At 38.3% G+C, this 26,896-nt stretch overlaps 2 protein-coding genes across 2 annotated transcripts; both read left to right on the top strand.

Annotated features, from left to right (window-relative positions):
* Positions 1–369: 369 nt before the first annotated feature.
* On the top strand, positions 370–12,315 carry ctsc (cathepsin C). Its single transcript, XM_028465614.1, has 8 exons — positions 370–713; positions 1,606–1,751; positions 3,135–3,289; positions 3,828–3,983; positions 4,737–4,855; positions 9,303–9,434; positions 10,748–10,980; positions 11,403–12,315. Exons 1-8 carry the CDS (start codon positions 554–556, stop codon positions 11,667–11,669), a joined length of 1,368 nt encoding a protein of 455 aa, XP_028321415.1. The 5' UTR covers positions 370–553; the 3' UTR covers positions 11,670–12,315.
* A 1,452-nt stretch (positions 12,316–13,767) lies between these two features.
* rab38a (RAB38a, member RAS oncogene family) lies at positions 13,768–24,872 on the top strand. Its single transcript, XM_028464918.1, has 3 exons — positions 13,768–14,121; positions 18,141–18,421; positions 23,702–24,872. Exons 1-3 carry the CDS (start codon positions 13,920–13,922, stop codon positions 23,855–23,857), a joined length of 639 nt encoding a protein of 212 aa, XP_028320719.1. The 5' UTR covers positions 13,768–13,919; the 3' UTR covers positions 23,858–24,872.
* The last annotated feature ends 2,024 nt before the right edge of the window (positions 24,873–26,896 follow it).

Genomic DNA, 26,896 nt, shown 5'->3' with positions numbered 1-26,896 from the left:
GGTTGAATAGTTCGGGAATACAAGATTAAAAATAACCCAGACAGTGTCTGTCTCTCTGCACTTGGAGCGCATGCGCGAAGCCGCGTAGTCACATGTCCAACCAAATGGGAAGAAGCGAAGATAATCTGAGCACAAGAAATGTACTGTCGTGTACTTCCGTGTATGTTTATGAAGAGATATGTACCTCTGCAATTCATACAAAGTAGTGGATAATACTTCAAATATATACACAGCAGGATAAACATCGTAAAAAAAATAATAACCAGTGACATCGGTTCCTTAATTTGTTTCAGTTTTCAGCTACTCGTACTGTGTTATTGGCAAATGGCACCGATAGGATACAGTGACTCCTCTTGACGGGTTAGCTGGTAGTCTTTGTAAGGGTAAAAGTTTCTGTGTGCAGAAACAGCATAGGACAAGGTAAGGGGACTGTACTGGTATTAAGCAGTACCAGGAGCAAGTCACACGTTTTCTGAGCTTCTTCCAAAGCACGGCTGGTCTTCAGGGTGTTTATTACACAGGTTAAAGCGTTAGGTTAGCTTTAGCAGTAACAATGAGGCTGCTCGGTGTGCTGCTGTGTGTCCTACTGATGTGGACTGAGGGCTGTGTGGGGGACACACCGGCTAACTGCACCTACGAGGACCTGCTGGGGACATGGGTGTTCCAAATGTCCAGAGGGGGACGAGACGGGACTGTGAACTGCACAGCTGAAGGTAATTACTCCATTACTGCTGACTAAGGAACAACATGTGACTGTGGTTCACCTTCATTATTTGTTCCTTGTCTATTATTTTATTCATGTTGTGGTGCTTTTGAGCTGTATTTGACAGTAGGACACTTCATTATCACAACATGAAGTTATGGCAAAAAACCTGCAATGTTATTGCTACTGTGCTGCTATGATTAATTAGCAGTTTTAAAATAGTGATCATTAGAATGTAATTTTAATGCTTTGAAATCTCACATTATAATTTTTTTCCTCCATAAATGTTTTTATTATGGGCTTTTTCAAAGTGATACAGTTTGCAGTTACACTCGTACTTGCAAAGCAATTCAGCATCACTTGTTTTATACAAATATAGAAAACAAAGGTAAAAAGTCTTTTTAAGAACATAGATTTTCTTAGAATTTAGGAGGTAGACATTTCTACATATTGTACTATAAGTGCAAGAAATTAAAAAATTACTGAAGTCGCCAGAAACCTGCAAGTCTTACATTCTTACACATTTATTATTATTATTATTATTATTATTATTATTATTATTATTATTATAGGGTAATTACGGGGTAATATTGTTAGTCTTTGTCATAGACTAGTATTTACTAAGGTTATGGGTTCTGAAGTATTCAAAGTGGTGTTTGGATTTGAACAATTATGATAACTTATTTTCCAACATCAAATACATTCAATGAGTGTACAGTACTTAATTTATTTATTTTGTTAAGTGGTTAAAAGTCGTCCCATCAGTTTTAATAAAAGGATTTTTATAAAAATTTGTTTTCTTGTGTTCTTTATCAGTACTTCATAAATGTTGGTTGTTGTATTTTTCCCTTTTTGGCCTTGAGCCCTGTCTTATACAAAGCCTTGTGTGTTTTATTTTGTAGTTATAGGTAATAACACAAAGACTATTACACTGGAGAAACTGTCTGTAGCCACAGACGAACTAGGAAACACCGGCTTCTTCACACTCATCTACAATCAGGGCTTTGAGGTGGTCATCAATGGCTATAAATGGTTCGCCTTCTTCAAGGTATCATCATGTACTGTTTCCTGTATTTATGGTTCCGTGTGTGTGCGTACGTGCGTCAGCTGATTTTGTGGTCTTGTGTCATGTGTCATTTCCTCACACTCAAGCGACTTATGTTTTAAGGAAGCTCTTAAAACGTTGCACCGCTCAATACTTTGAGACTTTGTTCACTGTTTTGTTGGCCTTCATTATTTTCTGCTGATTAACTTTTATTCTCATTAACTTTAAACGTAACATCTAGTGGATTTTAAACACTTTGAGTCCACACCAGGGTTAGGGTCATTTATAATTGTAATTGTGTAATCATTGAAAACAATATCTTGCTGTTGTAATTGTAAATGGATTGTAATTGAGTTCAGATAATTGACTTTGTAATTGACGGTTTTCATAGAATTTCCATGCCAATTACAATTACAATCTAATTTAATACAAAACTATGTAGTAAAAGGAACTATTGTTAAAATGTGTTTTATTTTTATGGGGAAAAAAAAGGCTTGAACGCCCACAACAAAAATATGAATACCAATATTTCCATTGATTAGGAAGCCTAACAAGTAGGAATGTCCCGATACAACTTTTTCACTTCCGATACGATATAAATATTGCAGCCTTGAGTATTGGCCGATATAGATATCGATCCGATACGATATCAGCACGAATCATACATGCTTTTATTACTTATTTTGTAGTGTAAAAGGCTTGGTTAAGTGATGTTATTCAAACAGAGAACAATAATCAGCAACAATAGGTATGAGGAAAAACTGAACCATTTATTATTAACCAGTTGGTTACATACATTTTAACCTTCAACATAATATCTACAGTATTCTACAACTGAATAAATAATATATATCAGAGATTTTAGATGCAGTCTGATAAAATCCGGTGTTTGTTTTCTGGCTGATATCGGACCGATATCCGATATCAACATTGGATCGGGACAACCCTACTAACAAGGTGACCAAGAGATGAGAATCAAATGAGATAAAACTAACATTTTTTTTAGTGTATTTTACAGCTGATTTAAGACATGGGTGAAAACTGAGCCGTTATCATAAGAGATGCTAACAGGAAGCTAACCGTGATATGGTTGTTTATTAAAGGCTCAATAATTGTGATTAATTGAATTTAAACTATTAGTAATAGAATGTAATTGTAATTGACTTACAGGGAAAAAATAATTACTAATTTAATTGTAATTGAAAAAAATGCCGGTTACCGTAATCATAATTGAGTTGTAATTGAACATGGATAATTATCAACATAACTGTAATTGAAAAATGTAATTGACCCTAACCCTGGTCCACAGGCAGAGGCATTCACACACATACAACTAGAAGCACAAAGCTTTGCATTAAGATAAGCTGAGTTTTCCCACTCTTTCAGTATACTGGTGAAGGCTCAAAGGTGACCAGCTACTGTGACCATACCCTGCCAGGATGGGTCCACGATGTCCTGGGCCGTAACTGGGCTTGTTTTGTTGGGAAGAAAGTAGAACCTGTGCCACCAAGAAAAAACTACAACCTCCTTTTTGGCAGCAGGTGTGTAAAAACATTCACTTCCCCAAAATGCAACTAGAGCAGGAGTTTTTAAAAAGTGCTGCAGGAACCCTCAAAGGTCCACACGCTGTAGGAAGAGGAACTGGAACATTAATAGAAATATTAACCCAACACTTTAGACCTTAAAATCTGTTATTTATTTATTTATTTATATGAAAGGATTAATTAAAGACAAATGTGTTACCGAAATGAATCAGCTGCTGTAATGAAATTACAAACATGTTCAATTGAGACCAACAACAAATGGTTCTTAATGCTCAACTAATTGAGTAAAAAAGTAAAAAAATAAAATTAAAAGACCTACAGACGTCGGAAAACCACGTCTGTGTGACCAGGAAACTTAAGTTACTCACCAAGTTTCTCATGAGTCATGCAGAAATATTAGCAACAGAACAAATGTGTTAGGTATGTGAGGTTTATTAGCTATAATTAACATTTTAAACATAGTGCAGCCATGTTTTTGGTGTTTAGCTGCACTGAAGTTTTTACACTTTCCACCTCCCGTGTATTCACCATCTAGATTCCTTCAGAGACAATACAAACATAACCTGGACTTCATAAATGAAATCAACACTGTTCAGAATTCCTGGAAGGCTGCAGCGTATGCAGAGCATGAACTCTACTCTTTACAGGAGCTGCACTACAGAGCAGGAGGACCAGCCTCCCAGATCCCTGTGTGAGTGCTCACATGTTTCTGCTTTATTCCCCGTCTCACACTCATTTGTGAAAATATTGAAGGTTACTGTTGTTGTATTGTTACCATAAAACTAACATCATTAATGTTTTTATTTATGAACTATATTTATACAGTACTGATGTTTTTTGAAGTGTTATGTTATTATGTAGTTGCATGTTTTCATTGTACATTTTATCGTAAATTTCCTGTAATTTGTGTAATTGCTATTTTTTTAGGGTGACAATTGAACATTCTGTCCACGGACTACAGATAAAAAATAGCCTTTTGGCTAATTTTGGTATATTTTCAGTATCAATATTAACGTACACTGTCCCTGTTAAATAAACCAAAAGATAAAAAACAAAATAGTCCCAACAAGGTCTCATTCACAAGAGACCGTTTTTGGACAATATATGAATGATTTAAAACACATGAGATTTACTAATAATGTTTGACACACGCTAACAATCTTCAATGAAAGATTTGATGTAGGATCACAGGCATTGTATATTATGAGAACAATAAATTATTATATTTATATGAAAGACAACATGATACATTTACAATTGCAGCATTATGGAGGACTTTGCTAGTTTTACTTAAAATACCTCATGAGCAGCATAAAAATTGACCCATGTATCGTCAATACAATATTGTCAATTTTACATATAAAGTATATTTGCAGACTTCCTGTTGATTGTTCTTTTTTTATTTTTAAAATATTATTTTTATTGTTATTGTCTTTTCTCTTAGGCGTGTTCGCCCAGTGCCTGTCCAAGCTCACGTAGCCAAACTGGCAGCAGCCCTCCCTGAGCACTGGGATTGGAGAAATATGAACAGTGTTAACTTTCTCAGCCCTGTGAGAAACCAAGGTGATTCATCTACTGTCATCCAATAGAAACCCTTAATGTGTATACTTTAAACTAGGTCTGCAAAATGAGAAAGGAGAGAATTTCATGGAATTTAGACATTAAAGTTGATTGCTGATCTTTGGAATTGTTTGGAGAAGAGACATACAGAATCAAAGGTGTAACGTAGAGCCACTCCTCCATGTGTGAGCTCTCAGCAAGACAACAGGCGCTATTGCTCACCTTTCACCAGGTGTGGGTCAGCTTTTTGTTCTCCTCTCATGATTCTGTAGGACCCTTGTGAGTGCAGATTATGGAGGTTGAGTACTCTAAGGGGTGGATTCACTAAGATCTGGAATAAAGGGTGGTAAACAAGGTGCGTGCCTAAATTCTTTGGTGATGCAGTTTCCTCACATGCTGCGAAGAATTCACTAAGGTTGGAGCAATGATTAACAAAGGTGTTGGAGATCGCCCTATTTCAATGCTCGTTCAATGTGGAGAGGTGAGTGCACAGAAGCACACAATGACATTTGAGGAAGTTAAATTGGAGGCAGATAGACTTAATGTGGCTGCGCCGTTAAGTCCTGTAACTTTGCTCTGATCAGTCCATGAAAAATAGGCAGATTTGGACAGAAACCCTCCTATTGATCTGCCATTGATCCGAGTTAATGCAGCAACACAGTCTGTCAATCAGTCTGCACCATTTGAAGATGATCTACTGACCATCATCCAGCAGGTTTGAGCAGCACTGTGTCACCATCACTGCGTAAATTACGCATCTGATCAGCTGATTCTGGCCTCACATCAACGCGACACAGGGTTTGATGTTAAAAACATGGAGAGAAAGACAGACGCTCACTGGAGCTGTGCGTCCAAAGCGACACCCACGGAGGTCCGCACACAGCGACCCTCTGGCTCTGCACCGCAGCGGACACATGTACCGGACTCCTCAGGGGCTTCAGGCATCCAGCTGTTTTCTCCCTCGCACACACTTTACTCACACTTAGTAACGTAGATCGAATTGTAAATTGAGAGCTTCGCCTCTCGGCTCAGCTCCCTCTTTACCACGACGGGTCATTACAGACTGCATATGCCGCACCAATCCGCTTGTCGATCTCTTGCTCCATCTTTTCCTCACTTGTGAACAAGATGTGCTTGAACTCCTCCAGTTGGGGCAGGACCTCATCTCGCTTTTAACGAAGAAAAAAAGGAGTCAAGCCTCCTCAATCGGCCATCATTTGTTAAAAAACAAAGGTGGAGAAGGCACTCCACCTTTTTTCGGTCGAGAACCATGGACTCGGATTTTGAGGTCCTGATTCTCATTCCGATTCAGTGAGAGTTGAACTTCACGGCATGATGGAACCAACAGGACCACATCATCTGTAAAAAGCAGATATGCAATCCTGAGGCCCCCAAACCGGACACCCTCAACGCCCTGATTGTGCCTAGAAATTTTGTCCATACAAGTTATTAACAGAATCGGTGACAAAGGGAAGCCTTGGTGGAGTCCAACCCTCACTGGAAATGAGTTCAATATACTGCCGGCAATGCGGACTAAGCTCTGACTCAGGTCGTACAGTGAACAGACAGACCCTATCAGGGAGTTCGATTCCCCGTACTCCCGAAAAAAACCCCACAGGAATCCCCGAGGGACATGGTTGAATGCCTTCTCCAGGTCCACAAGACACATGTGGACTGGTTGGACAAACTCCCATGCACCCTGATCCACAGTTCCGCGACCAGGACGAAAACCACATTGCTCCTCCTGGATCCGAGGTTTGACTATCTGGTGGACCAGATCGTCAAAAAGGCTTGACAGGACTCCTTTTTCAGCTTGACGGCATCCCTCACCCCTGGTGTCCACCAACGAGTTCGGGTGTTGCTGCCACGACAGGCACCAACTACCTTGCAGCCACAGTACTGGTCAGCCGCCTCAACAACAGAGGCACGGAACATTGCCCACTCTGATTCAATAATTCCTGCCTCCCCCGAGACATGGTTGAAGTTTGCCCGGAGGTTGGAGTTGAAACTCCTTCTGACAGGAGACTCTGCCAGATATTCTCAGCAGACCCTCACAATATGTTTAGGTCTGCCAGGTCTAACTGGCAACTTCCCCCACCATCGGAGCCATTTCACACCCGGGTGGTGATCAGTTGACAGCTCCTCCCCTCTCTTTACTCGTGTCCAAGACATGTGGCCGTAAGTCCGAAGACACAACTACGAAGTCAATTATCGAACTGTGGCCTAAGGTGTCCTGGTGCCAAGTGGACATATGGACACCCTTATGCCTGAACATGGTGTTTGTTATGGACAATCTGTGATGGGCACAGAAGTCCAATATCAAAGCACCGCTCGGGTTCTGATCGGGGGGGCGTTCCTCCCAATCACACCCCTCCAGGTTTTACTGTCGTTTTCCAGGACTCTCCCTCTAGGGAATCCAAGAAGAGTGGATACTCTGAGCTGCAATTTGGCCCATAGACACAAACAACAGTCAGGATCCGTACCCCCACCCAAAGGCGGAGGGAGGCTACCCTCTCGTCTATCGGACTCCAACGTACAGGCACTGAGTCGGTTGCCAAGAAGTATAGCCACCCCGGCCCTGCGCCTCTCATCATTGGCAACTCCATAGTGGAAGTCCAACCCCTGTCAAGAAGGCTGGTTCCAGAACCCTCGCTATGTATTGAGGTGAGACCGACTTTATCTAGTCGGAACTTCTCAACCTCGCACACAAGCTCATGCTTCTTCCTCACCAGAGAGGTGACATTCCACGTCCCTAAAGCCAGCTTCTGTAGATTGGATCGCCAATGCTGCCACTTTTGACTACTGCCCAATCCACATTGCACCGGTCCCATACGGTCCCTCCTGTGGATGGTAAGCCTATAGGAAGGTAGCACCAATCCAGGCGACGTGAACGTCCTCTGTTCATTATTCTTCATATGTGGCTTTTGAACCGCTCTTGGTCGGACTCGTCACCTGTGACCTGTTTGCCTTGGGAGACCCTACCAGGGACATTAAGCCCCCAACAACATAGCTCTCAGGATCATTCCGGTACTCAAACCCCTCCACCACGTTAAGGTGGCGGTTCATGAAGAATACCAAACACACAATTTTAAAATGACACAATATGTGCAGGGGCTTTTGTGCCAATATTACGATTTCAGTGTAATTTTATTGGATATTGTGGAAACAACTCTTAATTTTTCAAGTGTTGATCTTGCAGGGACTGATATCTGTCACTCATTGCTTGGATATTGTCGGTGTCTTTCAAATTGTATATATCATTTAAAAAAAGTAAAAACTAAGGCACATTAGTGTTAAAATACACTCACTTGAGCTCAAACTGTCGCGTATTTGTCTCCTAAGTAAAAATGAGTGTGACACCCCTGATCTATAGAATATAAGGCAGGTGCAAAATATTACCTTTCTGAATTTAATGAGATTTTTATTGCAGAATTTGGATTAAGCAAATACAAAACATTTTTGTTCTAATTTCAGTCTAGTTAATCCTACTAGCCTTAAAGAATGTTTGTAACAGTAATGTATGTCAAGACTTGGATTTACACCAGCATCCAATACCTTAAACTTTTATTTAAATAATATATATAAAGCTCTAAACTTCTGAGTTGAAGTGGATGCGTTGAAATGATGTAATGTCCGTTGTTATTTTAATGGTTAATTGGAGGCAAATCATTCCGTTCATTTGGCCTACAATGGATAAACAACTGTAGTCTCTCTGATTTATTTCAGTTTTGCTTTCTCTCATGCAGTTAATGGTCCAATAAAAAAACTTGAATACCACAGTTTTTATTTAATACACCGTAGCTGTTTCAGCCAGTCAAAGCCTCATCAGCTGTTGTCTGAGGTCCTGTGTGATTAGATGTGGTCACATTACACAAATAATAAGACACAAAGACATTTGCTCTTGCATAATCTTCAAAGTCACTTCCATTAGATCATTGTCCTCTAAAGACACATGTTCTCAGACCTGAGGAAGAAATCACTTTCACCGTCCCCATGATTTGAATCATTACTTCAATTATGCTCCCTGCAGCTTTGGTCCACTGCACTAATTTGCTTCTGCATTATATTAAGAACTGGATGTCTTGCGCTTTATGGGAAACTAGTGGCAATAACCAGTACATCTATCAGAGTCCCCTGGTTCATTTGAATGCATTAGAGGAGTGATCAGGTACACAGGCGCAGAAACTTTACACGTACATTTAATGCTGACTCTTTAAAGTATTCCTCAATCCATGCACTTTCAAAGTGCACAGAAATGCTGACTTGGTTTGCTTATTAGAAGTTTTGTACACAATAGGACACATATTCAATTTCACATAGTGCATTTCACAATAGTACAGCCACAGAAAACCTTATTAAACCAACACACAACTAAAAGCAAAGTATGAGGTGCAGTTGTAGCTTCCACTGGTGATTTCTTGCAGTGATTATTATTTTTTGCTTGTTTCAGGTTCATGTGGAAGCTGCTATTCCTTTGCCACTATGGGAATGCTGGAAGCTCGCGTGCGGATCCTCACTAATAATTCAGAGACTCCCACCCTAAGCCCTCAACAAGTGGTCTCCTGTTCTGAATATTCTCAAGGTAAACAAAACATCATTGATAAATCTGCTTCATACAAAGGTAAATTTTTTGTTGGAGGGTGTACGCGCAATAAAAAGTCGTTATTGTTAGATAAATCTGCATAACTCTGAAGTCCTACGGCACTTTGAGATAGGAGATCTGAGTATTTTGATTGACCACAAGCTTTGCTGGAAACCATACATAAGATATCTGTGTTCAGAAATGTCAAGGAGTATAGGAATAATTAAGTAAACAAAGTATTTTACGACCAAAAAAACGCTTTACATACACTTGCTGCTCACTGCTCAGTGATCATGCCATACCTGTCTTATTGCGTTTGAAGTCTGGGGTAATCAAATCTACAAAAGATCTTCTCATTACAAAAAAGAATTATAGAGAGACCACACTAATCCCCTTTTCTTTTTTTTTTTAAAATCACAATTTTTTCCATTTAGTTTCCTTTAAAATGGTGTTCGTAGTTCACAAGGCTGTGCTCTACAGACTACCAATTAATCTATAAAAACTGTCCAAAATAAGAGACAATTATTACAATTTAAGGGGAGAACCACACTTTATTCATCCTTTAAAAACCTTGTGTACTTCTGTTTATGGTATAAAATTATGGAACAAACTTGATTAGAATTTAAAGTCTTTCAAAAACAATACAAACTGTAACTGATTCATATGCACATATTAAGTATGAGGAGATCACTATCCTATTATTCATTGTGTATGTATTACAATATTGTTCACTGTATGTGTTAGATTGTGTTTTGCTGGAATGGACATGACTTTTTGTTGGTCACTGATTGTCAAATCAAATCAAATTTATTCTTCCATGTAATCCTGTTTACAATTCCTGCATTGTAATTGATAGTCAGTACTTTTCACATGTCAGAATAGGAGCATGTTGAAGACCGAGTCTTATTATATGTGACCCCTTTTTGCTCAGTAAAAGAATGTCCAAGTAGATGGTTGCCAATCAATTCTGCGAGATTTTTTACATTATAACAGGCACAACGTTGCCAAATCAATTGTTTGTTACAAAAAAAACATACTCCTACTGATAGTAAGGAGTGTCAGGACTAGATAGTGCTTCATTCTGTCCCTTCTAAAACTGAAGGATACATACAGTATGTACAATTTGTGTTAAATCTATTGTTTGTTTTTTGCTGTAATAAGGATTAGAACATTTGTATTCAATGTTTTGTTTTTATTGTTTTGATGTTGATACTATCGTTATGTTTCAGACAAACTATAAAGAAATGGAAAAAGGAACCAGTAAACAACTTTTAAATTTTTTTTTAAATATTTCATTTTTGTTTATTTTTAAGGCTGTGATGGTGGGTTCCCATACCTGATTGGGAAATACGTGCAGGACTTTGGCATCGTGGACGAGTCGTGCCTCCCATACATTGGCAAGGACTCTCCGTGTGGCCTCCCGCACAAGTGTGCTCGCCTTTATACGGCAGAATACAAGTATGTGGGCGGGTTCTACGGAGGCTGCAGTGAGATGGCCATGATGCAGGAACTGGTGAAGAACGGACCTATGGCGGTGGCCTTCGAGGTACAGTGGCTGCTCAGTTATTTTTCTTAACAATATCAACTTGTTGTTGCTGCACCTGCTGTGAACAGAAGCTGATTCAATTTTTTTGGAGAAAAAACTAGATATGCTGTGGACAATGAATGATTTATCAGGAGCTTCCACTGGGTTACTTGCTATTTAATGTCAAGAAACAGATAACTGAAATCTAGATAGACAACAGAGCTTCTTTTTCTCTAAATTATTTTGGTCTGATGATAACATAATATTTATGATATTTCTGTGCAGCTTCAGTAAACAACATGCTTCACTAGTTACCAAGCTCAAAACTGATGAAATAGAATAAATAGTTAGAAAGGGGGCTGATAAAAAAAAAATATATATATACGTTTCCTTCTTTATGAGTTGTTTCCTGTTTAAAATAAATTCATTCCTGTTTTTCACAGGTTTATCCTGACTTCATGCACTACAAAGAGGGCATCTACCATCACACAGGTCTTGCAGACCCCTTCAACCCCTTTGAGCTGACCAACCACGCAGTGCTGTTGGTCGGCTACGGCCGCTGTCACATGACCGGGCAGAAGTACTGGATCGTTAAGAACAGCTGGGGCGAAGGCTGGGGAGAGGGGGGCTTCTTCAGGATCCGTCGCGGCAGTGACGAGTGCGCAATCGAAAGCATCGCAGTCGCAGCCAACCCCATTCCCAAGCTTTAGAGGGTTTTAGAAGAAAGGATAGAAATGAAGTGTTCAGAGTCTCAACAGAACAATTTCCAAAGAAAATACAGTGAGGCATGACTACATTTTTGTGTGAAACATTTCAATCAAAACCGGTAGCATATCATTGGACCGTCTCTTTTAAATGTACGTAGAGTGTGTCCGTCTGGTTAATTATATAGATTATGTAGTAATATCAAACATTGACACATTTAGGTTGACAAGAAATGCCAACATTTGTATAATCAAAGTCCCTTCATTTAAAAATGTTTGTTGATTGTAAATCTTCCTTGATTTTAATATTAACCATTTAATGAGCAAACCCAGATTAATTGCAAATGTTTAAATTGAAACGACTCATTCTAATCAAAGGGAATGTTACTGTGTATTGCACTGATGTGATATTTAATTCCGATCACATTTCTTATTGTGTCAATTTTGATTGTTTCTGAGGTACAGATTGTTCACGTTGATAGTTTTTTTTTTGTCTCAGGGAAACAGCACAGAATTAGTTTACCTTGTATAGCTGCATCAAACTGTTATCACTGTTATATTCTGTATTGGATTTTCTTAAAGCTAATTTTTGAGCATTTTAAAGGGATTTCAATAAGAGCCATTAAACAAAAGCCTTTGATTGTGCATTTTATCCTGTGTACTTGTTTGTTTTTATTTTCATCCATTTTTTGGGCATTTTTATGTTATTTTAACCAAGTTAAATACTTTACAGAGTCCAAACATCTCAGTTTCATCCTGATCCGGGAAAATCGTTTTACATCTGGTCGTCTGATTAGTGAGATCTTAAAAGAAGAGGAAGAAAAAAAAGACTGAATTTTATCCAACACAATTGATCATATACTGCATTGCAATGCATGTTTCTTGGTGTAACTTTTCTGTTTACAACACAAACTAAATCATCAGGATTGGACACAATGCTTTAAATACAATATGTTCCAAAACTACATCAGCAATTTCCATATACACAACTCTTAGATTAAGATGAGGTCACACTGATAGTGAAAAAACCAGAGATTTACCTTTTGTGTTAGCAAACATATAAAACATTTTCTTGATTTGTTTTTCTTGTTTTTTAAAATTAATTGATTTTTAGCAAAACATGATTATTATTGTATTTTACATTCAGCCCTTATTATATGTAAAAAAAAAATAGAATAAGAGTGATAAAATATACAATACATTTGCTATTTCTTTTTATTACACAGTTGATAAACTAATTTGATTATGTTTCGTGAACATGGAAGAGACTAGTTACATTTAAAGCAACAGTAATGGCACGTGATGCTCATCGAGTATCATCTGTAATGAGCAAAAAAATAAATAAAATGTAGGTCATCAGATCACATCTGCCTTCATCAAAAACCTCTGATACAGGCCTAATATAATATAGAATTGTAAATGATTTCTATGTTTGAAGTTGAAGTGTATAAAAGCCATTGGCTATAAATAAATGGGTCAGTTTATCTCATATTGTTGCTGACTTATTCTGTGTTTGAGTATTATCACTTTATCAAGCATTTTCTAACATTTCACACTACTAAATTAGTTATTAAAATATGTATGATTCATGCCGATATCGCATTGGGTTGATATCAAAATACGAATTGATACAATCGTATCGAGAGTGAAACGGTTGTATTGCGTGACACCCTAATATATGGAGGAAGATTTTATATATTATATAAAAAAGACAAAAACAAAAACGTTTTCAAACAAAAATGTTTATTTCAATCAAAAATAATTTTCAATAAAAAAAAAAAATGCATAAACAAAATTTGAGAGTCAAATAATTGCTATTTGAACACTTTTTTCTGTGATTGTAAAGTTTTTTTTTTTTTTATTGAAGTTGTCTTTTGATTGAAGTAAACTTATTGATTGAAAAGTGTGTTTTTTTAATTTTTTTGAAGTGATTTTATTTTATTTTTAAATTTTATTTAAAAAAAATCATTTTTTTTTTTTTTTTTGGATTGAATAATAAAAACAAAAATCTATGTCCATACTAATGGTCATTAACGAGCAGTGGTCTAAAGATGTGTAGCTGATTATGGTGCTCAGTGATCGCTGTGTAAATAGTAAATCCACCGTGGCTCTGGGGCGGGCTGCCCCCTCTCTCCTCTCCTCTCCTCAGTCACAAGGTCCGGCCTGTGTGCGGTCCCTCCTCCGTCAGCCTCCTGTCGTCCCTCCGAGCTGCTCTGCTCTGCCTCCCCCGGGATTCAGGCTCCGCTCTCGGCCACCATGCAGAACAACCACCACAAGGAGCGTCTCTACAAGATCCTGGTCATCGGGGACCTTGGAGTGGGCAAGACTAGCATCATCAAACGCTATGTTCATCACAACTTCAGCCCCAACTACAGAGCAACCATCGGGGTGGACTTCGCTCTCAAAGTCCTGAACTGGGACCAGGAGACGGTCCGCCTCCAGCTGTGGGACATTGCAGGTACTAAACAGCTGGATTACAGGCCAGAACATCACATACCACATATCAAACAAGTGGCTTTCTGTGGATTATTCCATTATTCCATTTTTATTTATTTTATTTTTTTTTTATTTTTTTTGATATTTTATTAAATAAATGTGCTTTTCATGTTACAAAGTTATTAAAAAATACAGATAACTATATTTTAGATTTTTGTATTATAGCTGGCACAATTCTACATAGAAGACTATTTGATTTTAAAAATTCAAATGGAGGCCATGTTCTCTTTTCATAGTTAAAAATTAAATTGTTAGAAATATATTAATCAAAAAACCTATTTATCACAGTTTGGCTGAAATGATGAAAACGTCCATTCTGAATATTGACCTATAAATTATGACGTATTGCTCATTTGGATGAAAAGAACAGATATTATCCTAACAAACTTGATTTTTTTGCTGAACAGTGTGATTTATACATTTTAAAATATCTATTAAGTTGAATATTTGAGCCATTTAAGGTTCTTAGAATTACTTATTTCATAAACTCACTGTCACTGCATTTTTTTTTTTTTTTTTTTTTTACAGTTAATCTTAGAGCATTTCAAGGTAAAGATAGAGATCTGTCATCTGATTGAACCGGATTCTGTCCGGGTGGAGTCAGTTTCATAAAGCTGGGTTATTATTAACTATGACGGTGGCTTGACTTTTGGTTCAGAAGAAACAAGGATTTTTAATTTGACTATTTTGAGAAAATACATGAACTTTTTTCATAATTATTGGGATGTTCTGCACTAATAATAAAGTTCTCTTTGCATCTAAATGTACTTCACAGGAACTGTGTTAAATGTGATAATAGGACATTTGATATGTTTCCAGCATTTAATGTGATGCTGCCATTTTTTTTATTTTTTTTTATACTAATGTGATGCTGCCAGCTGATGTGACAAAGCTAAAGGCTGCAGCGCGCTCATGTCACATGAGTGTCGGCTGAGGTTTAGAAGAATCCTCTGACCTGCTGCTCGCCCTCCTGTGTGTTCTCTCCACTGAGCGTAGCCAGTCATGTGTCTCAAACTCATGTGAGGGAGATTTCAGACCTGAGCTTGTGTATACAGAAAAGCTTTTCATTATAAAACAGAGATGGACAATTCCCTCAGAAATAAGGTAGTAGTGTTCCTCGTGCACTCTGAATCAACCCTAAATATTCTCCTGAAGTAAAGCACATCTTGTTTGGTGGGTGTTTTTACAAAGAAAGTGTTTATTTGTACGGTTGCCGTAGGGACAACCACTGGTGCTATTGGCACGATTACCAAAGTACACGTACGTATCGTCTTAGGGTTAGGCTATAACCCAATATCGCAACAATTTTTCGGGTTAGGGTTGGGTTTAGTCTTAGTCACGTGTCCTAAACTGGCCAATGACTGACCAATCACGTGACCTAATCTGGCCAAATAGGGACGCTGCGTACAGATAGAATGTTGGTATATTGATACTGCAACCGTACGGATAGCCACTGCCTTTTCCAAACCAATTGGCTCCTGGGTTTTTTCTATAAGCTTTGATAATAAATCAGAGTTTTCTCATGCCACAGAAGCAATAAATCACCCGCTGTTATGGTACATTTCCTAAGATAAACAATCATGCTTCTCTGTGGCCTTGGCTGACCACCTTGACTAAAGCGGCTTCACAAATAAACGTAAAATGTAAAAGAAAAGCTTTGTTCCTTCAAGGTTTGTTCCTTCATACTGGTTATTGTTAATTATGTAGCATTTACACATCTTTAAAATTGATTATGAAAAGCAGAGAAGTTATGACTAGGTTACAGAGAGCTCTGTGTCCACCAAAAGTGGACCAATCAGGGTAAGCAGTCAACCAGAGAAATAGTCATACATGTGAGAAGCAAATATGCAGTAGTTTAGCAGTTAATGCTCCAAAAATATTCCAGAATCACTTTTTTTTTTGTCTTAGTTGGTTTACAAAATAGTATTTCAAATGGTACAGTAGCTGTTTTTGGGCCATTGAACAATAAATAAAACTAAAAAATTACTGATTAGAGTAATGAGAACTAAACCTATAGACCAAACATAGGCAACTGGCAACCCGGGGGCCATATGCGGCCCTCAGTCTAACTTTATGCTTCCCCAAAACAAAATAGTAATTTATGAAGTTGGAAGTTATATGAAGCCCACCATAACACACAAAACTCCAGAAACATAGAAAATGACAGCAAAATGCACAAAAATGTCAACAAATGTACACAAAATGACAACAAAAACAACAACATATACAAAAAGACTTCAAAGACTCACAAAATGCGAATAAAATTGCAGAAAATGACAGAAAAAATTACAAAATTACATAAAAAAAACACAAAAAAACATTAACACAAAATATAACACAAAAACACATGACTCGAAAAAAAAAAAAAAACACACACAAAGGCAAAAAATTATAATAATAAAATATTGCCATATTGACAAGAAAACAAACAAAATTATCTCAAAAACATGCAAAAAGTTCTAAAAACTAAAAAAAATAAAAAAAATACCAAGAAAACCCACACAAAAGAACTACAAAGACAAAGCCTTTTGTTCTTTTGTAGTGTTACCAGATGTTTCAGGATGTAAGAATGCCTGTAAATCAGATCAATAACTGAATAATCACCTGTGTGGTAGTACATGAATAATAATAAAAAAAAAAAAAAAACTAGCTTTAATTGTTTATAGTGAAATGAACTAGCATCTTATTCTATGACAATATGCCCACTGCTGTCTTTTCTCAAACTGCAATGTCACAAGATATGGTAGACGGACACTGTGTGGATATAACATTCCAACAGAGCTTATCAAATTAATTTCCCTTGCGCACACACACACACACACCTATCCTGACTCTACCCATGCAGGCTTCTTATCTGCGTTATACTGCTGCGATATTAAGGCTGAATACACAGTGTGTGTGCCACGTAAGGAATGCATGAATACTGACTGTGAAAAAAGAAGTGAATCAGGTTGAAACAGCAGCAGAGCACTCCCATGACACTACCTTTACTGTACCTTTTTATTTGAGGCAATCTTCCATGCATTGGGCACCAGAGAGCTTGAGATGCTCAGGAAAACATTACTCATATTATACTGTGTATTGTTACTGTAGTTTAATAGCCGTAGCTCGTCACCTTTGTACATTAAAAGATAATTGTATACTTTATCTATGAAGAAACAGTTAAAGTTGTCCCATTGCTACTCCCCCTCCCCCTCCATCTTAATCGTTTCCATTTCATCTGACTATGGAACATTGCCATTAGTGCTGCTTTTGGACTCTATAGTCTTTCAAAAGATCCCATATCGTTCTATTTTTCACCCATCTCCATTTGTTTTAAGAACCCCAAAAACATAGTATTTGAGGTTTATTTTCCCAAACTCGCCTGTTTTTTTAGAGTTATAGCCTCTGAAAAGTCACTTTCAGAGCAACTCTAGACAAACAGGCTGATTTGCATATTCATGAGTGGGCGTGTCTATAGACGGGACACTGACTTCCTCGTAGGGCCAGAGGACGGACCGCCCTCCTCCCACCCACTCCGTAGCCAAGCTCATGCTGCTTTATAAACACGAGACAGAGCGTGGGGGCGGGGCGTTCGCCAGTACATGCATAGACTGTAGAAAATACATACATAGCACTACGCGAAGGATGATGAAATGCTCACATTCGTGGGCGTGTCTGTTTACATGTCAATCACAGCAGAGAGCTTCCTGGAGGCGCAACTTCTCCAGCTGATGCCGCGTCAAATTCGTCATCAAAGTGTGAACAAGTCATCAAATTGGAGCGAGGTGTTTGGGCTCACCCTGCAGTAAGAAAGGAGCAAATCACCCTCTAAATAACGATTGAGGGAATCAATGAAAAAAACACCTTAGGCATGTGTATGAAGCCTAAATAGCCATGTATAAATAATATATTTACTCACTTTCACAATTTCTAAATAGGTAACTTCTCCCATTGTGTGTACTTACCTATGTGTGTTTTTTGTCCACATGTACCCCTCAGGTCAGGAGAGGTTTGGCAACATGACTCGTGTGTACTACCGCGAAGCCATGGGAGCCTTCATCGTGTTCGATGTCACACGGCCCGCCTCCTTCGAGGCTGTCACCAAATGGAAGGAGGACTTGGATTCCAAACTGACACTTGCCAATGGGAAAAATGTTGCCACTGTGCTGTTGGCAAATAAATGTGACCAGGGCCGTGACGTGCTGACTAATAATGGAATAAAGATGGAGCAGTTCTGCCTGGAAAATGGCTTTGTGGGCTGGTACGAGACATCAGCAAAGGTGAGGTACACACATACAAAGGCGTACACACGCGCACACTATTATTATTATTATTATTATTATTATTATTATGATAAGGAGCGTTCCAACACTCTAAAAGCTAAGGAAAGGAGGCTCAATGCTTCCTTTATAACTTCCTTTAGCCTAGGAAACACTGATGCATCCTTTACCAAAAGAGACCAGATAATGCTGCCCCACAATTCCTTGCAACAACAACATTTAAAGGGACCCGCTCATCCGAGTGTTCACGGAAACTCACAATGTCTGAAAGCAGAGCATTCTGTCGTTCAAGAAAAATGGATCAGAGACAATTTTAGCCACATTGTTTTATTCAGCAAATGTAATTCCCCTAGGAATGCTTTGTGCGGTTGTACATTTGTATGCCTACAACGTTATGTAGGCCTATATCTTGCAGAAATGTAGCCAATTTCATTAAATCCTACTTATTTTGGATTAATGTTGTTTTCTGAGTGGAAGATGAGTGTGAGCAACCATTCTCAATGTGTCATTCTTTTTGTTTCACTTTTGTTCCTCGTAGCCTCTTTTCCTTTGATTTCAATTCAAACCTTGTGATATTTCAGATTATATCAGCAGTTAGAGGCACAGGGGAAAATGCACTTTTAGTAGTCAATTTTGAGAAATTTGTAGTTTTTTTCCACCACGGCAGATGTCATCAACCTTTCCCTAACAGCTTTAGGAAGTCTCCTAACTCCTTTCCTTAACCCCAGAGATGACGTCACAGGATCAAAAAAGGAGATAGGAGGGACTATTCAGACGCAAGCGCAGTTTAATGCGCTAGGGAGTAGTCATGTCCATTATTCAAATGTCCGTGAGAGACTATATTAAACTCAGACCAGAATGTCTGTATAAGTCACTGTATTATTCCATATATTTGTCCCATGTGTCAAAGTGTTTTTTTCGTTCCAGAGAGTGAAAGTCTCCAGATGGTAGACAGACCAGGCTAGTGTTGGGTTGTTGTTTGTTTTAGCTTTCATACATTCAGGGACATATGATGTAAATTACAGAGCTGTGCTGCATATACTGTACTTCAAATGCTTCTCCTGTGTTTTTCCAAGAATATCCAGGCATTATATTGAATACAGTACTTGTTGTTTATAGCTGACAACACTTTAATCATGAGGTTTTTTTTTTTTTTTAGAAATCAGCTTCTGAATATCCTGTATTTAAGTAATGCACAGCTTATTTTAATAAAATGAGTTCCTGAATTTTGCGTTATAGGATCTAGCCTGTTCATGGTTCAGCAGCTATACATGACGGCAAAAAGTTGCAGCAAACTTTGATCTAAAAAAAACTCTGAAAACGCTCTGCCTGCACAGCAGTGCAGAGAAAGATGTAAAGGAGGCAAACAACAGAAGATACCTTTCTCTCTATATCTGACACCATCTCAGATGAATCATGGCACGCTCTCTGTACTCCACCTTTTCACAGCCTCCTCTGCAGACTGTTGGATATCAATCATCTACTGTTGTGGTGCTGTTTGAAACTTCACCTTAGAAAGGTGTGCAAAAGTATGTTTGTAAGTCATCAATAATAAATTATTCTTTTCACTAGTAAACTTCACACCAGTATTCTCAACCTTATTTTTGGCTTCCCAGTATTTCCAAATGCTTTGGCCTCTTTAAGTTGGGATCTCTGAAATGTATGTTATATATAATATAGGGCTGAACACAGGGTTCCATATTTAGAAGTTAGGTTTCAACTTCACTGACTTTACTTCACTTTATTGAATTGAAGAAGAAAATAAGAAAGTGATCTTTAAAGTGAAAGTACAACACCAGTACGGTGTACATTTTAGGACATCCTCAGGTCTCAGAGTGAGGTATCAGGTATCTGTCATTTGTCAGACCAAAAGGACTCATGACTCAGCAAAACTTCCATCAGATGAAAAGGCCTCGCTTGTCAGACCAAAAGGACTCATGACTCAGCAAAACTTCCATCAGATGAAAAGGCCTCACTTGTCAGACCAAAAGGTCTCACTCGTCAAACCAAGCGCCGGCAAATGGCACGGCCCCAGGCTTCAAAATAAAAGTCATCAGACTCCTAAAATGTATACCGTAAACCAGGTTTTTGCAGACCTCCCACTTTAGGGGAAATAAAAAAAAAGGCCTTGATTGTGGCAGTTATTCCAGAATCAGCTCTTTATAGAAGAACAGAGCAACAAGATATACGGACTTTCCACCACTCATCTACAAAAACTGCAATACATCCAGAACTCTGCTGCCCCTCCTCCTCACTCACACCCTGTTCAGAGAACACATCACCCCCATTCTCCAACAGCTCCACTGGCTCCCCGTTCAATACAAGCTCCTCCTCCTCACCTACACGCCCCTCCATAACATGGCCCCGCCCATGGCACTTTTATTATAGGATATATCAGCATGATTTTTTCTTCTTCATAGAATAACATTGTGTTAAAAACGTATGTTATCAAAACTGGTGTCACGTTCCCCTCTAATTAAGATTGTTGCCATTTGATGGAAACTATTTTAATTGTTTACTTTTGCTAGAAATTATGTTATAAATAGGAAGAAAAAAACTAAAATCATGGCCTCATTCAATGTAATAGTGAAAATGTTTTTAATACTCTACATTATTTTGTTCCTAATAAAATTGAGTACTCAGCTTCTGGACTTCATTATTTTATATTTGCTTTACCAAATCAAACACCAGGAAAGGAATTAAATATACCTTATTTTATATGTAGTCAATATAGAGGGGATGATAGATTTACACTTTTTTTTATTATACCACAAGTAGATTGTATTTTTATGCAGTTTTGGGACACAGCAGTGGTGTTAAATGGGACTATTAGAAATATGTAATGGTATAAAAATTGGTGTTACAATACAAGCTGACTGGGTATGACTGAATGAAGATAGCACTGCTCTAAAAGTAATTAAGAAACTTCACACCCTTCTATATTATTCTTTGCCATTAAGGCCACATTTAATGATGTTATCGCATTGCATTCATCAAAGCAATAAAACTAAATTGAAGTCCTTCACGTTCCCATATGAGCAAGTGTAAGTGGTGTGTAAAGCTTAGCAGATATAACAGCGTTGGATATTTAATTTTTTTGCACACCACATGACATGAGTTTAACAGAACGTCCGTTCCACAGGCAACAGCAGAAAAAATCACCCAAACCCCCATTCACAGCCCCTTAAATGGTCTAAATCATTCATCTGTGGGGGGATTAATTCCATGTTCACAGTCCATTTCAATACCCACAGCAAATATTACTTATTAAAAACCTACTTACAGAAATAGCTCTATAATAGTTTATCATTAGCATTTCATATTTAGCATGATCTGTAGTATTAACTTTTAATTTAAAACGTTCTAATCCACAACCTCCCCTCCCACTGGGCCACATGGTTCAGTCTCGATTAGGCCGATTGTGTTCACCTGGCTTGCACTTCCATGCAAGTGTCAATGACCTCAAAGAAAAAGAGATGTCAATGAAGATCAAGACCCAGACCCAGGTCCCATTTTTGGATCAAAATACAAAAGTATGAATTTGCTAAATTGATTAAAATATATGAAAATACTAAATTACACTAAATGTATGTTTGGTGAAAGACATACACCAGTGGGGCACTACAGTTCCCTCAGATGGTGATTAAGATTAGAGATGGGCAATATTATTGGCCAATATTTGCCATAAAAAATAATACCGGTCATTCGTATCAGTTTTCCCTGCAACACTTATATTAAAAAGAAAACTCCCATGTCTGTCTGCATTTGTGATCTATGGTTAAATCAGTTACCTTCAGCCTTATAGCCAATACACCTACAAGAAACAATATAGAGAGGAGAATTCACAGATCTAAAGAGAGACGTGGTAAAACGTATAATATATTATATAAATATTTACTCCCATTTAAATGCAATGGGAGTAAAGAATCAGAACTGCTGCTAAGTGTACATGAAGAAATGGTTCCTCTGCAGCATAAAACTATATCATCTGAGCTAACCCTAACCTCATGCTTTTTCAAATGGGAAAGTCTTAAACTTACTCTTCAAATAAGTGAGAGGGCTGGTCTCCTGAAGTGAAGCTGGGAGCTTAATCCATAAGCGAGGAGCCTGATAGATGAACACTGTGCCTTCTATTTTGCCATCAAATATGGCTCGGACCATCCAGTAAACCAGCAGACTGACAAGGTATTAACAGCTCTTTAACCTGTCTTAAAGTTAAATCTCTAATGGAATTGGATGATACAAGTTGTATATGAAGAATTTTTTTTAAAGTTTATTCTAGATTTTACAGGAAACCAATATAAAAAAAGACATTATCGGTGAAACATACTCACACCTGCAAGTACAGTACCCGTTGGTGCACTTGTTGCAGCATTTAGACTGAACCAGTAAAGAGTTAGTAAATAAAATAGATTATTCTTTATTGATCGTCAAGGAGGTACACAATAATCTAATCTTAGTTTTCTGGTATTTACGCATTGCACAATTTTAATCGATTTGATTTATGTTGCGCTCAATTATAGATTATATCCGAAGCACATTCCATTATCAGACCCATTTACACCTTCTCAATGCAAACAATACAGTGTATAAAATTCTATAAAGTTGAAATAATATCAAATAATTTTATGAGTTAATGAATTTAATTTCTTGCAACATATCAAGCAATCTATTTTCTTCCAGAATAGTCTTTTTGTTAGTTTTGTTATCTTAACAGGGATTTCATTACAACTTAAGGTTAGCCACAGGTGCAAGTTATTGCACAATGTGATTTATTTCTAGGTTAACAAATTGTTTTTATCCTAATTTTATTTGAAGTTAATGTCATTATTCATCAATACCCTCTGTAAGAAATAATAATTAATTATTTTATTAAGTTTTTGAAAGCTATCTAGAGCCATTGCAAAAGAGTCAAAGAGCCACATGTGGCTCCAGAGCCGCAGGTTGCAGACCCCTGCACTAGGCTAATACTATGCTAATGCTATGTTCATGCTAATACTAGATAATGCTAAAGCTATCCAATGGTAGCTAATACTTCTGCTAATGCTAACACCAGCTAATGCTAAGCTAATGCAGTGCGACACGGGCCAGCGCCCGCATTTTCTCCAGGAAATGCAAATATTGCAGTTAATTTTCTCATCATGGCTGATTCTTAATGCTTCACTATTCATTGAGTTTTGTTGTGGGTAATTTGATTCAGCGAGATTTTAATTCTTCTTGTTCAGTTCTTTTTTTTTTTTAAATTCTACTCATTCTTTTTTGCTCCCTGTTCGTTTTCAGGAAAACATCAACATTGATGAAGCAGCAAATTGCCTGGTGAAACACATCATTGCCAATGAGAACGACATGCTCCAATCAGAGGTCCTGGACACCATTAGCCCTCAGCTAGAGAAAGATAAAGGGGGCACATGCTCCTCCTGCTTCAGATCTCAGTAAACAGCCCTTTCTGTATCTCATTACACACCACAGCGGAGCTTGTGTGTGAAGAACCCCTGTCTTCTCGGAGGAGGATACGGGTGTCAGCTCTTTTCTGGTCTGGTAGCTGAGGTGGGTTGTGGGAAGCAGAGGAGGGTGACAGAAAGGCAGCTGGTCCTGGGAAATAGATGGACCAAAACAGTAACAGAGGAGAGGAGATGGATGCAGCTGTGTGAGCTTGTCAAAGGCAAGGTCACCCTCTGGGTGACTTCAAGCCACTCTGGTTACCATGGAGACACAGTTAATGAACACACGGAGAAGTTACAGTATATTAAAGACTATTTGAAAGTCTGTGGAGGTGATCATTATACTAAGAGAAATGTGGTGTATTTTGCTTATTCTTCCTCCTTATGCTATATTCACATTTGGTGTTTTTGTTTTCTTATTGTTTGTTTCTTTACAGCAATTGATTGGGACTAAAATGAGGATAAATACAGTTTTACTTCACCTTTCACAACCATCTCATCATCTTTAAGCTCATCCTTCCCTTATGGCCCAGCCTTTGTCATTTTTATTTCCCAAATTTAATATATATGATTGACAGATAAAATCTTACCTTAATTAATCACAGTTACATCGATTGAAGTGAAATGTGTAATTGCATTTGTTTTCACAAAGCAAAACACTAAAAATGCAGCGTGAACAATGCAGACTTTAAAAATGTGGGCTTTGTTAAAGACGTCTGTAACTGCCAAAAAGAATTCTCATATACATATACACACAATTGCATTTCCATTACATCCTGTCTGAGAAACATGAAAAGACAATCTGACAAAAGACAGCACAAAATCAAGCACATACTGTATAACATGGGAGGACAGGAGCGGGAGAACTGTGGGTCGCCATCAGGGCGGAGCCCCGTATCTTTAGATGAAAAATGAAAAAGCAAGAGTGAAGGAAAGGCAGATCCTACACTATGTTGCCTTTGGGGCGCACAGTGTCGGACTAGGAAAAAAAACTCCTCAGTACATACAGTAAGCCCATGAAAACAATTACAACAAAAATTTGACATATCACATATGGTCGGGGGAAGGGGACTTGTGGGGGAGGGAGGGGACGGGGGCCAAAGAAGGCGTTGAAACACAATCCATTTGCTTCATTCTGTACAGTTCAGCCCAGGCGCAGAAGACCTTCGGTAGATCTGAGTTCAGAAACAAAGTTCCAGGTGGTCGTGGTGGGAAGAGGAAGAGGAGGAGGGGACGGAGTGTCATTCGACCTGATGAATAGATGAACTGGCTTTCAACGGCTGGCTGAGGGGAGACTGAATGTAAATAAGGAATTTGTGTATGGCTGGCTGGCACCTAACGTTTTCTGTGCAGCCTACAGTTTATCTCTCAACAGTAATCCAATATGCTGGCTTTATGGAAATCTGAGCAATTTAACTTCTCCCAGCTGGGTTCCATTCCACGTAGATGTTCCAAGTAGCATTTGCTTACTTGAGTTTGTCTGACTGTTAAGAGTTCTGCCCAATCCATCAGAAAGTGACTGGCAGCATCATCTTTGTTGGGGGATTGCCATCCATGTTTTGTCCTTCAGTGTCCATGACTGGAGTGTCCATGTTTGGGTGTCTCAGTTCATTTGGGCAGGTAAAATCATCTAGCACCATCACTCTCTCAAACTTGATTTGGAAGGTAAAAAACAACCGACCAGTATCTTTGCACAAACAACAAACACATCATAGCTTTTTTTTTTTAAATTGCAGCATACCTGCTATCCAGTTATGTAAACATCTTACACATCCTCGTTTATTTGGCTGCAGACGATCCGTTTGGACAGGCGGGCTCACCTCTGCCCGTTCTTTTGTTGCAAAAAATTTGGTCCATTGCATTGAGAGACCATCTGATCAATTCCATCATTTCTGTTTTTGGATAGAGATGTAGAGAGAGGCTTCTTTTAGATCCAGACAAAAAGACAGCACAAGATGAAGAAGTAGGAGCAGGGCAGATAAGGCAGGGAGGGAGCAGAGGGGTAAGCATCTGCCTTCATTGAGAGCGAGTAGCAATTTTAATGACAGATCTGAGCTTTTTTTGTCTTTGTAGTTTTCTTGTTTTGTCAGTTTGTAGTCATTTTGTGTGTTTTCATTTGTTGTGGTCTTGTAATTTTGTTTACTTTTCTGTAATTTTCTGCATTTATGTTGTCGATTTGAGCGTTTTTGGGGTCAATTGCTGTATATTTTTTGTTTTCCGTATTTTTGTAGTAATTTTGTTTGCTAAAGTGGTTGCTGTGTCTGTCTTTGTTGTGTATTTTTGGAATTTTTGTGTCTTGCGTACTTTGTGCATTTTGCTGTCGGTTTGTGTGTTTTGGGAGTTCCTTTGTGTATTATTTTGGGCTTTACATTCCTTCCAACTTCTTGAAATACAATATTTGGGGGCCACACAAAATTAGACCTGGCCTCCAGTTGCCTATGTCTGATATAGAATGGTTTCCGATGACGTCACAAAGTTTACACAATTCCGCAGTCCGCCATTTTGTGTGGCAGTTCTCATTGCAAGAAACGTAGCTTTCCAATGACGTGCAGCCTGAATGATAACGTAAACATACGAGTTGTGCATTGATATGAAAACATCATAACATCTCGGCGGGCTGACAAGAGATGCATCTATAATATATACACTTACCTGTGATTTTATAGTGTCGCTTTTCTGGGTCAGGTCAGAAAGCTTTCCTGCTGTTGATGGCTAGCTTTCTCTGTTCCGTGGACAGACGTTCTGTTTGTTCTCCTTGACTACTTATTATTTTAGGAATACGATAAAACTGTCTTCATTTTTCCTCTGTTTGATCAAACCCACACAACACACGTATGCGGCATGACACACGGCTAAAATCGAGTAAAATTGGTGACTTGGGTTACAGTGACACACAAGATGGCGACGCAAGCAGGGGATCTTGAGAGTGGAAAACCCATCTATAGACGGACAGCACTCTGATTAGTCTGTTTCACGTTACTGTGGCACACAATAGCCTTTATAACTTCCATGTTAGTTTTTCTGGACTGGACTT

This window comes from Gouania willdenowi, chromosome 13 (assembly GCF_900634775.1).
Source record: "Gouania willdenowi chromosome 13, fGouWil2.1, whole genome shotgun sequence".
Classification (NCBI taxonomy): domain Eukaryota; kingdom Metazoa; phylum Chordata; class Actinopteri; order Blenniiformes; family Gobiesocidae; genus Gouania; species Gouania willdenowi.
Note: the sequence above shows the minus strand (reverse complement) of the source record. Positions and strands in the feature narration are given on the sequence as shown.

Excerpts from the sequence above, each read along its gene's own strand:
- rab38a (XM_028464918.1), top strand. The coding sequence starts at position 13,920 with ATGCAGAACAACCACCACAAGGAGCGTCTCTACAAGATCCTGGTCATC. Across the intron at positions 14,122-18,140 it reads CCAGCTGTGGGACATTGCAG|GTCAGGAGAGGTTTGGCAAC; the intron begins GTACTAAACAGC and ends TGTACCCCTCAG. Across the intron at positions 18,422-23,701 it reads GGTACGAGACATCAGCAAAG|GAAAACATCAACATTGATGA; the intron begins GTGAGGTACACA and ends GTTCGTTTTCAG.
- ctsc (XM_028465614.1), top strand. The coding sequence starts at position 554 with ATGAGGCTGCTCGGTGTGCTGCTGTGTGTCCTACTGATGTGGACTGAG. Across the intron at positions 714-1,605 it reads TGTGAACTGCACAGCTGAAG|TTATAGGTAATAACACAAAG; the intron begins GTAATTACTCCA and ends TTTATTTTGTAG. Across the intron at positions 4,856-9,302 it reads CAGCCCTGTGAGAAACCAAG|GTTCATGTGGAAGCTGCTAT; the intron begins GTGATTCATCTA and ends TGCTTGTTTCAG.